The sequence below is a fragment of the Lynx rufus genome, unplaced genomic scaffold, assembly GCF_022079265.1.
Source record: "Lynx rufus isolate CCGP_SWC_20201006 ecotype Redwood Valley unplaced genomic scaffold, mLynRuf1.p SCAF_3, whole genome shotgun sequence".
In the NCBI taxonomy this organism is placed as follows: Eukaryota; Metazoa; Chordata; class Mammalia; order Carnivora; family Felidae; genus Lynx; species Lynx rufus.
The window spans coordinates 162,784,561-162,796,857 of record NW_025814845.1 but is presented as its reverse complement, the minus strand read 5'-3'; the positions used below and the strand labels follow the sequence as shown (position 1 = coordinate 162,796,857).

General features: G+C 37.2%; 1 protein-coding gene across 4 annotated transcripts in view; it reads right to left on the bottom strand.

Moving 5' to 3' along the window:
• Positions 1-12,297, bottom strand: part of HOOK3 (hook microtubule tethering protein 3) — a 131,751-nt gene that overhangs the window by 76,026 nt on the left and 43,428 nt on the right. For all 4 annotated transcript variants that reach the window (XM_047091532.1, XM_047091534.1, XM_047091531.1 and 1 more), the window contains 3 exons: positions 10,320-10,382; positions 8,614-8,697; positions 788-951 (listed from right to left, as the gene is read on the bottom strand). In XM_047091532.1, the coding sequence (XP_046947488.1) occupies positions 788-951; positions 8,614-8,697; positions 10,320-10,382 (311 nt within the window). The remainder of the gene's footprint in view (positions 1-787; positions 952-8,613; positions 8,698-10,319; positions 10,383-12,297) is intronic.

The following is a 12,297-nucleotide window of genomic DNA, read 5'->3' as shown; positions in this document are numbered from 1 at the left end:
TCCTTCAATTGTGTGGGTCTGTTTTATCTGGCAGGATGCCAAATTTTTCCTTTTCTCCTTTTCCCTTTCACCATCCAATTGCCAAAGGGTGATTCTCCCTTCCTCTTAGCCTTTTCCTCTCCCAGAAGATGTGTTTAGAAAACAGTCCCTTTAAATTAGCTTGCCCTTTAAATAAGCCTATCTCTATAAATCATGGACCTGGCCTTTTTATTGTGTCCCTTTAAACCAAGTACCTGCAAAGGGCACCAATCTCTTTATGTTAGTGCCACTATGTTTTCAGGGTATCTGGTCCTTTAAGGCAACTCACTTGACTTTGAAATCTTTTCCCTGCAGTTTGTGGTTTAATCTCTTTTTTGTCTTAAAACTGATTTCAGATTTTGAGTGAGTTTAATCTTTCTGATGATCTCTCCAACTTATCTTACCCTCAGGCCCTGTATTTTTCTGTCTTCCTCTAATTTTTTGTTAATCTGCCTTTTACTTGCCTCAAAGAACCTAGCAGGATGGGGTGGGACAGGTGTATGGGATGTGTGGTTCTTGTTTGCTTTTCTCACAAGAACAGCTGAGGCATACTGTCTTTCAGGTAATATTGAGCGTGTGGTTTTGATAGAATTTTTCCTAGGTATGAAGTTACCTTCGTGTCACATGGGAAGATTTGGGGAAGTTGTTTATTTTACATCCTCCTGTGGTTTGCAGCCACCTAGTGTTATAGTCCTAACACTATATTCTTAACTTTAAAAGACAATTACCAAATGTTTTAACGGATAGACTTTAGTGAGGGGTCTTTTACCTGAATGTTTCTTCTTGGAGTTGTTCTAATTGAGTTTGGAGCTGCAGATGCCTTCTTCCTGCAGGACTGTTTGGATCTTCTATAGAATCAGATTGATTAAGTCTTTCCATTAATACCTGATTCTCTGCCAAAAGACTACTTTTCTCCTCTTGCAATGCTGCAACCTGTTAGAATATAGGAAGACAGCAATTATTTCTTCCAATTACACTGGCATCAGCACAATCACTTGTGAATTACCATTATGAATTAAAGCCTGTTTTGATCAACCTCCACTGCAAACATTTACACTACCTTTGAATACTGCACAGGCAGAGCAATATATAAGAGTAAGCAGGAATTCATTCTTTACATCTGAAAAGATAGTCCACCAAGTAAGATATGTAAATGGCAACTAAGCACACAAAAAGATACTCATGATTAATCATTAAGGAAATGTAAATTACAACCACAATGTTCTACCAATACACTCCTAGAAAGACTAAAATAAAAAATACTGGCTATACCAAGTGTTGGCAGAGATGTAGAATAAATGGAAGTCTCATACGCTTTTGGTGACAATGTAAAATGTTTCAAGCACTTTGGAAAACAGCTTTGCGTTTTCAAAAAAAATTAAACATGCAACTACTACATGACCTAGGCAGTATTTACTTACTCAAGAGAAATTAAAGCACATGGCCACACAGATTTATAAAGAATGTTAACAGCTGTTTTATTTGTAATAGAGAAAAACTAGAAACAACACAAATGTTCATCAACAGGTTAATGGATAAATTCTAGTATGTGCATATAAGAGAATACTATTTGGCAATGAAAAAGAATTAACTATGGATACCATCAACATAAACGAATCACAAAATAATGAAAAAATCAGACAAAAAAGTATACAATGTATGATTCCTTTTATATACAATTCAAGAAGATACAAACAAATCTATAGTGACAAAGCAGAGCTGGGGACTGGAGGGGGAATACAGAGTCATGAGAAAACGTTTGAGGGTGATGGGTTCATTATATCAATTGTGGTAATGTTTTCACACATTCATACATATGTCAACAGTTTTGAATGTACACTTCAAATATGAACAGTTTATTATACGTTCATTTTATCTCAATAAAGCTGTAATAACAAAAGTTAACTGCCATTTCTAATTCTTGCTCCCCATCCTCCACTTTCTCTTGAACTCATTCTAGCTGGGCTATTGGCCCTACCATTCTACAAAACTGCTCATCAGATCACTACTGACACCTCCATGTCACTGCGATCAATCAATGTTTGAAGCAACTGATCACATACTCCTCCTTGAAGCATTTCCTTCACTTGGCTACCAGGACCCCTTACTCTCCTGGTTTCTATACCAGCCTACCAGGCTTCCCTGTCTCCTTAGTCAATTCCTCTTTATTTCCCTGCCATTAGACTACCCTACAGCTTTTCTTCTTTACATACAGTGATGGCTTCCAGTTTCATGGCTATAAACGTCCTTGATCAGTGATAACTTGCACATTTCTATTTCTAGCCTGCATGCCTAAACTGGACATCATTTACACTTGGATGTCTAACAGGCATCTCAAATTTAAATTGTCCAAGTGGAGCTCTTAATCGCTTCTCACTCTCATTCCCTCCAGTCTTTCCTATTTCAGTGAAAAGGAACTCTGTCCTTCCAGTTGCTCAGTCATAATCCTTAACACCTTTCCTTCATACTCACATCCAATTTGTAAGAAAATATCATTGGCTATACCTTCAAACATATTTTGACCACTTCTTAACAAGCCCTAAATTCCAATCTAAGCTAACATAATTTTTTTTTTTTTTTGCCTGGATTTGTGCAGTGGTTTCTTAATTAGTCTTCTAAATTTGGCCCTTGCCTCCCTTTAGTCTATTCTCCATACACCGGTCACAATAATCCATTTAAACAAAGTCAGCTCACATGACTACTTTGCTCAAAATCCTCCAACGACTTCCCACTTATTCAAAGTCAAAATCTTTACAAAGGCTTCTAAGGCCTCTTCAGACTGATATCCACTTCACACACTCTCTTCAGAAGGCACTCAGTAACATTTGTTGAATAAATGAATGAAGCTAAAATGCCAGCTCTATAATTTGTCAGGTTTCTATAAATGCGTGAGTCTTGTCTCAGAAGAGAGCAGTGGTTGGGGCGCCTGGGTGGCGCAGTCGGTTAAGCGTCCGACTTCAGCCAGGTCACGATCTCGCGGTCCGGGAGTTCGAGCCCCGCGTCAGGCTCTGGGCTGATGGCTCAGAGCCTGGAGCCTGTTTCCGATTCTGTGTCTCCCTCTCTCTCTGCCCCTCCCCCGTTCATGCTCTGTCTCTCTCTGTCCCAAAAATAAATAAACGTTGAAAAAAAAAAAAAATTAAAAAAAAAAAAAAAAAACAAAACAAAAACCAGAAGAGAGCAGTGGCTCTATTCTATGTCACTGGACTATTTCATCCATTTCTGCACCTTCCTCCTTTTTTTTTTTTTTTAAATGATGTATGCCTGTGTATTTGGCAAAAGTCCTTTTCACACACACGGAAAACGGAGACTACAGGCATACCTTGTTTTGCTGTACTCCTCAGTACTGCCATTTTTACACATTGAAGGTTTGTGGCAATCCAGTCTCAAGTCACCATTTTTCCAACAGCACTGCTCACTTCATGTCTCTGTCACATTTTGATAATTCTTATAATATTTCAAACTTCTTCATTATTATTGTATTTGTTATGGTGATCTTCGATGTTGCTATTGTAATTGCTTTGGGGTGCCACCAAACACACCCATATAAAATGGTTAATTTAGTTGGTAACTGTTGAGTGTGGTCTGACTGCTCCACTGACCAGCTGTTCCTCCCCCACTAGTCTATCTCTCTCCTCAGGCCTCCCTATACTCAGAGACACAAAAATACTGAAATTATTAGGCCTACTATACCCTGTAAGTGTTCAAGTGAAAGGCTGCGCATCTCTCATTTTAAATCAAAAGGCAGAAATGATTAAGCTTAGTGAGAAAGGCACGTTGAAAACCGAGATAGGCTGAAAGCCAGGCTTCTTGTATTAAACAGTGTAGCCAAATTGTGAATGCAAAGGAAAAATTCTTGAAAGAAATTACAGGTTTAAAGCTACTCCAGTGAACACGCAAATGATAAGAAAGTGAAACAACAGCCTTATCGTTGACATGGAGAAAGTTTTAGTGGTCTGGAGAGATCAGCCACAATATTCCCTTAGGGCAAAGCCTAATCCGGAGCAAGGCCCTAACTCTCTTCAACTCTATGAGGGCTGAGAGAGGTGAGGAAACTGCAGAAGAAAAGTCTGAAGCCAACAGAGGTTGGTACATGAAGTAAAAGGGAAAAACTACCTCCATAACAAAAAGTGCAAGATGAAGTAGCAAGAGCTGATATAGAAGCGACAGACACCAAATTATCCAGGAAATTAAGGAGTTGAGATAATTCATGAAGGTGGCTACACTAAACAGATTTTCAATGTAGATGAGAAATTCTCTTCTATTGGAAGAAGAGGCTATCTAGGATTTTCACAGCTAGACAGGAGAAGTCAATGCCTGACTTCAAAGCTTCAACAGACAGATCGACTCTCTTATTAAACATTGATGCACCTGGTGAGTTTAAGTTAAAGCCAATGTTCATTTACCATTCTGAAAATCCTAAGGCCCTTAAGAATTAATGCTTAATCTGCCCTGCCTGTCCTCTACCCATGGAGCCAGAGTCCCGATGACAGCACATCCGCTTACAACATGGTTTACTAAATATTTTAAGTCTACTGTTGAGACCTACTGCTCAGAAAAAAAGATGACTTCAAAAATATTACTGCTCACTGACAATGCCCCTGGTGACCCAAGAGCTCTGATGGAGAAGTACAATGAGATTAATGTTCAAGCCTGCTAACACGATATCCACTCTGTAGACTATGGATCAAGGAATAATTTAGACTCTCAAGTCTTATTATTTAACCAACACATTTGGGGGGCACCTGGGTGGCTCAGTTGGTTATGCGTCCAACTTGTGATTTGAGCTCAGGTAATGATCTTGCGGTTCGTGAATTCGAGCCCTGAGTTGGGCTCTGCACTGACAGCATGGAGCCTGCCTGGGATTTTCTCTCTCTCCCTCCTCTTCCTGCCCCTCTCCCACTTGTGCTTGTGGCTCTCTCAAAATAAATAAATAAACATCAAAAAAAAAAAAAAAAAAAAAGAAGCACATTTGGTAAAACTGTAGCTGCCACAGATTATAATACTTTTTCTAATGGACCCGGGTAAAATGAATTGAAAACCTTTGGAAAGGATTCACCATTCCAGATGGCAATAGGAACATTCATGATTCATGGGAAGAGGTTAAAAAAAAAAAAAAAATCAACATTAACAGAAGTTTGGAGAAAGCTGATCCCAAGCCTCATGGATGATTCTGGAGTTCAAGACTTCAGTGGAAAAAGTAACTGCAGATGTGGTGGAAATAGCAAGAGAACTAGAATTAGAAATGGAGCTTGGGGGCACATGGGTGGCTCAGTGGGTTGAGCATCTGGCTCTTGATTTTGGCTCCGGGCATGATCCACGTCACGGGATGGAGCCTGCGTCCAGCTCCTCACTGAGCATGCAGCCTGCTTAGACTTTAAGATTCTCTCTCTCTCTGCCCCTCTCCCCCACTTGCATGCTGTTTCTCTAAAATTAAAAAAAAAAAAAAATTATCTTTCTCTTTCCCTCTGCCCCTCTCCCTGGCATGTGCGCTCTCTCTAAAAAAAAAAAACAAAAACAAAACCAACCAACCAAACAAACCAACCAAAAAAGAAATTGAGCCTGAAAATGGGACTGAACTGCTGCAATCTCAGATAAAACTTTAATAAATGAGTAGCTGCTCCATAGGGACAAGCAAAGAAAGTGACTTGGGGTAGAAAAGTGACTTGGGGTGAAGATGCTGTGAAGGTTGTTGAAATGGCAACAAAGGATTTAAAGTATCACATAAACAGTTAAGAAAGCAGCAGTAGTGTTTGAAAAGACTGACTCCAATTTTGAAAGAAGTTATACTGTGGCGAAAGTTATCAAACAGCATAACATGCTACAGAGAGATCATCTGTGAAAGGAAGAGTCAATTGATGGAGCAAATTTCATTTTAACGAACTGCCACAGCCACACCAGCCTTCAGCAACCACCATCCTGATCAGTCTATCAGCAGCCATAAATGCTGAAGCAAAACACTCCACCAGCAAAAGAAATTATGATACACTAAAAGCTAAGATGATGGTTAGCAATTTTTAGCGATAAAGTCTTCCTAAAGTGTATACATTTGTTAAAAAAAAAAAAGAAAGAAAGAAAAGAAAGAATATACATTTGTTTTTATTTAAAAAAATTTTTTTAATGTTTATTTTTTGAGAGAGAGAGAGACAGAGAGAGACAAAGAGAGAGAGTGAGCAGGGGAGGGGCAGAGAGAGAAGGAGACACAGAATCTAAAGTGGGCTCCAGGCTCTGAGCTGTCAGCACAGAGCCCGATGTGGGGCTCGAATTTACAGACCACAAGATCATGACCTCAGCCGAAGTCGGACGCTTAACCGACTAAGCCACCCAGGTGCCCCTACATTTTTAGACATAATGCTATTGCATACTTAACAGACTACAATAAAGGATAAACATAACTTTTATACGCACTAGGAAGCCAGATAATTCATTTGACTTGTTTTACTGGGATACCAGCATTATTGCAGCAGTATGGAACAATAACTCCTAAGTATGCTTGTAATAAAAAACGATACTTAAACATGATTTAAGAAAAAAATCAGACAAAAAAGGGGTTTATCATAAAAAAGCTATAGTTTCCTGCAGAGTGCTTCTGCTTCTAACAGACAACTAATTTTAACTATTCCTAATTTTACTGTCTTGGGTTGTTATTTTACATCTCTAAATGTTTTACACTTCTGTTTCTTGATTTATCAACATCAGACATTATCTAGTGACTTTCTCCTCTGACAGGTTAAATTATAGCACCTTGTGCCATCCTTCCTTTCCACAAACAGCTATTCTTGTTTCCTTCATTGGTCACCTCTGCAATCTTAACTACTTATTAACTCCTTCCACTCGATCCCCCACCCATTTATGCACTCACTCATCTGCCTACTATATGGACCACGGACCACAGGACCATGGAAAGCCTTTCCGGGAGGCCTAATTTAGTACTTCACACATTTAAGTGCCCAATACATATTTTATGCCAAATTAATCATGTGATTTTGAGCTGAGACTGGATGACTAGAAGGAGCCAGCCATGTAATAGCTGCTGTTCCACAGAAGTGGTTCTTGACTTCTTGGTAAGACAAGAACATTAGTGTTCCTCATGGCTCCTATCCTAGTTTACTTCTCAACTACTATCACCTGCACCTCTACTTTCACAATAACATTTCTCTCTAGGACAATTCTAAATGTTGAAATTGGTTTATATTATTACATTAGAAATCCGAGTATCAAGTGTATTACTACTATTTTCTGCAGAACTAAGTGTGTCATAGGGCAACCCCTTCTATTCTCATAACCTGTCTGCAACCCTGCCATTCACTTTGCAGTATGTCTATACCAAGTTTGGTAAACTCTTCTGTAAAGAATCAAGCAGTGAATATTTTAGGCTTTGAGAGCCATAGGTCTCTGTGGCATGAACTCTGTCCTTACAGCATGAAAGCAGTCATAGACAAGATGTGAAAAAGCAAGGCTGTGCTACAATAAAACTTTACTTACAAAAACAGATGACAAGGTGTAGTTTACCAATCCCAGTGTATAACTTTAATGTTATTGTGACCAGATAATATTATTTACCTTCGAACCCAACAAGTGTGCTATGATTATACTTCCTCCTATGTGCATCCAAAGCAATGACCAACACCTATGCCTTTCAAAGTAAAGTGCTTCTATTATAAAATATTATGAACTAAGTATATTCATAACCCAGCTTTAACAAGCATCAAAACATGGTCAGTTATGTCTTATTTGTACCTCTCTCCATGCCCCCAACCTCCTTAATTATGAGGTAAATCCCAAATATTTTTTTTCTTATTTTCTGTCTTTTTTGTTTTTTCTTTAATTTTATTTTTTTATTTTTTAAAATTTACATCCAAATTAGTTAGCATATAGTGCAACAATGATTTCAGGAGTAGATTCCTTAATGCCCCTTACCCATTTAGCCCATCCCCCCTCCCATAACCCCTCAGTTTGTTCTCCATATTTATGAGTCTCTTTTGTTTTCCTGTTTTTATATTATTTTTGTTTCCCTTCCCTTACGCTCATCTGTTTTGTCTCTTAAAGTCCTCATATGAGTGAAGTCATATGATTTTTGTCTTTCTCTGACTAATTTCACTTTACTTTCTGTCTTTTTATTGGTGACTTCTTGAAATTTACCTACCCTATTAATTTTTTTTTTTTTAAGATTTTTAAGTAATCTTTTTACCCAACATGGGACTCAAACTCACAACCCTGAAATCAAGAGTCACATGCTCTACAAGAAGCTGGCCTGCATGTAAATTAGAGTATTTATACTATGGATACTGGAAAACACTACAATCAGGGCTTTTAAAAATCTCCACTCCTCCCTAAAGCTAGCACTGATATCCTTCCTTTCTTTTCTTGGGTCCTTATGCCATTTTCATTCAGTTATTATCAATCTAATAGGGTTGCAAGAAGGAAGGAAAACTAACATATTTGATTAGTCTATTTTTAATCAAAAACCTGCTTTCCCTTTTTTTCTCTTTAGGGTTGTGTTACAGCCAAACTATACTACATGGTAGTACACAGTATATCTGGTGTTACTTATAATGGTGCATTTCAAATAGGTAGTACACAGAACGGATCTCTTACCTGCATATCCAGTTCATGGCATCTTTGAGCGATTTCTTCCTTTGCTGACAGAGCTTCATTTAGTTCCTCTGTAGTTTTCTTCAACTAGTTACAAACAAAGAGATACAATAAACATTTCAATATGAAGTAGCAACAGTTAATAATTACATAGGTACAATAAAGAATTAAAACATTTCCATCCCATTTCTTTCTGAGGGGCAGGGAGAAATGGAGAATCCTTCTGGAGAGTCAAAAGAAGGCATTTCTAACTGAGTATCTTCTAGTCCTAAGTCTTGTTTTTTCTGTACTCTGAATCTGGTACTTTCCTCTTATCAAGTTTTCTTACATTTGCCTATCTGGGCTACGTGATTCTTGGTAATGTTGATTCTGTAATAAGTGAGAAATTTTACCTTGATAAAATATGCATGTGCTAGAGGATAGGGGTTTCAATAGTTGAAATATATAGCCGATGTATTTCAACCCAAGCTCTTCAGTCATATTAAACCTTTAGATTGCATAACAGTTTTTAAATTATTATTATTCTGATTCTCAACACAAACCAAACACTTCTAAGTTGTGTCCCATTATTATATAAACTCTAAGTTAGCAAAGCATGAAAAAATTAATTAATTAAAATTAATTACTTAATTTAAAAAAAGAAAAATTGGCTAAAAAATTATAGTGGCTTTTCCTTTCACATGACCAAACTTCTGTGTAATATAGATACAAAAAAATTCATAAAGGTAACAAACTTTAGGGGTGCCTGGGTGGCTCAGTCCGTTAAGAGTCAGACTCTTGATTTAGGCTCAGGCCATGATCTCTGGTTCCAGCCTCCCCCCCCACCCTGGGCCCCCCCCTTAAGGGATTTTCTCTTTTTCCTTCTCACTCTGCCCCTCCCCTGTTCACATGCTCACACATGTGTTCTTTCTCTCTCTCTCTCAAAATAAATAAACTTAAAAAAAAGTAACACCTTTAAAACCTAACATCACAAAGTAAGGGAAGCAAATTACAACTTGGGTTAAAATTATATGTCCAAAGATTTTCCTACAAAACATTTAGCAACCATGGGGAAGAAATGAGAGAGGGTAATGTGAAGATATCTGTTCACCCTTTGGGACAGATGTCCCAGGATAGTTGGAACATAGAAACTGACAATGTAACTAAGAGTATTCTATTGAAAAGTAGTAATTAAAATTACAAAATAACTTTTGGTTAAAACCACAAGAATACACCACAGAGTTCCTTTAAAAATATAGTACATTCCTTAATGTATTTAAGTATCTGTTGACTGCTCGTCACAAAGATAAAGGGTAAATGGTCTTTCTCACAAAGATAAAGGAAGAATAATGTGAAATAAAAGGTATTTTGTATTATAAATAAATCATAAGATTAAATGCATGCCATTTTCCAGAAAATGCTGTGTGTTAAATGTAGCATGAAGAAAGATATCACTAATGGAAAAAGAAAAATCATGACAAGGAAATACGAATTACAATGACTTTAAGTTAAAGTGGGTTATGCAATATTTTAATTACAAATTACAAATGTAATTACTAATGTGTAATATCCACTAGTAAAGTAGCTTAAGCTCTTGAATTTTAGTAAAAAACAACGAATTAAACCAATATATTCTATAAGCAATTTCAAATGAAACATTCTTTTTGTGAATATATAAGGTTTATTCTTTTCAATCTCTGCATGGATAAAAACAATGCAAAATGAGATACCTGGCGATCAAGGTCAACATAGGCATCATTTCCAGCAGAGACAGGAGATTCCTTACTCATCAGCTGAAATTAAGATTTAAATGATTGTAACTATGTGGCAAAAAAGACATCATATAAAATGTACTTACATAACAACACGAATACCCAAATCACCATAAAATTATAAAAATGAAAATGAAAACACAAACATAAAAGGAACATTTTCTTACACATTAGAACTTTTCAGTCTGGAATATTTTTTCATTCTAGAATAATGCCTTCATTTAAAATTACAAGTCTAGGGGACACTTGGGTGGCTCTGTTGGTTGATTTCAGCTCAGGTCATGACCTCATGGTTTGTGGGATGAAGCCCTACGTTGGGCTCTGCCCCTCCCCCCACGCTCGTGTGCACGCTCACACTCTCTCAAAATAAATAAATTAACATTAAAAATAAATAAAATTATAGGTCTAAATTCTGGTGCTCATTTTCACTGTAGGCCCAGTCATAAGAATCAAGTATTCTTATCACTAAAAAGACAAGTCTTTTAGTTTAAGAAGTGGCTAAATATTTTAAAACTGACTTTTCAGTTAAAAAAAAACAAACAAAAAAACCAAAAAAAAAACAGCAACACAAGTAACTATTTCTAAAGAATAAATATGGTCAACATCAATATAAATCAATATAAGCCAAAATGAATTGGCTGATGTTTATAACACATGCACACACAAATCTATGTCTTAGCCTCTCTCACCCTTGTGTTGCAAAGAGAAAGGATCCATAAAGTGTGAGGGGCTAGGGGAGAAAAAGATAAAATCTGATTGTGACAAAAGTCAGGGGCAGACCCAAATGGTCTCAATTTTCTGTTGCTTCCTTCTTATGTTCTGTCTGAAGGACAAAAGAAAGGGGGACAATTAGAAATGTGGGGATGTTCTGTTGAGAGATTTTATAATTTCAGCCTTTAATCCCAATCTGGAGTGACCTGAAATGTTATGTTCAGCTGTACCTTGTTCTTATCAGTGGTTCTCAAAGTGAAGTTCTCAAAACAACAGCATCACCATTGTCTGGAAACTCATCAGAAATGCAAATTACCAGGTCCCAGCCCAGATGTACTGACTCAGAAACTCTGGGGTTAGGGTTCAACAACATGTTTAATAAAGTCCTCCAGCTGATTCTGATGCATACTGAAGTTTAAGAATCACTGCTCTATATTAATGGGATGAGAAGAGTTCAAAGTCCCTTAGCATAATTAGGGGGGAAAAATCTTAGGAAGAGCAAAAAATACTGGCTTCAATGTTTATGCTTTTATTGTGACAATATTAATCAAAAGATTTTTAAGACTTCTTCCAACTGAAAAAATAATCCCATGGTAGAGAAGATATAATTCATTAAAAATATAAAAAGGAAAAATCATTATTTTACCATCTACAATAATCACCTTTTATAATTTTGAAATATTTAAGAAGCTACCAACCATGGGTGTAGCACAGGTCAAGTGAAAAAAACCATCACAGTGTGATAAGGGCTGTGACAGATTATCAGAGAGATGGTATCTGACTTGGAGGCAGGTGGCAGAAATACTAGGAGTGATCTCCTCCCCATCTTTTTCCTTTTCCCATTATTGCAGTTAAGTCCTCCTCGTAACACAGCAACACTTCTGAATAAAAACCTAGGTGTCCTACACTCTGAACACAACCTTTTGTCATCCCTGCTCTCTCATTCAATTATGTTTAGTTTACGTGCTTCTCCGCTTGAGGTTTCCAGGCCCTCTACCTCCCTCCTTTCTCCCAGGTTTCCAGTCGGAACCCATCACTTTCTTATTCTGCTTAGACTTTATAGTAAACATTCTTGTTTTTGTCTGCTCACATTTACTCTTCTTTATTTTGCTAACATCATCTTATTTTCTGCAATCTTCCTCCACTGATTTAGCTTCCATGGTTCATCATTTGTTTAACCAACTACCTTCTCTTTCTAGCCTAGATTTTTCACGGTCTATTATGT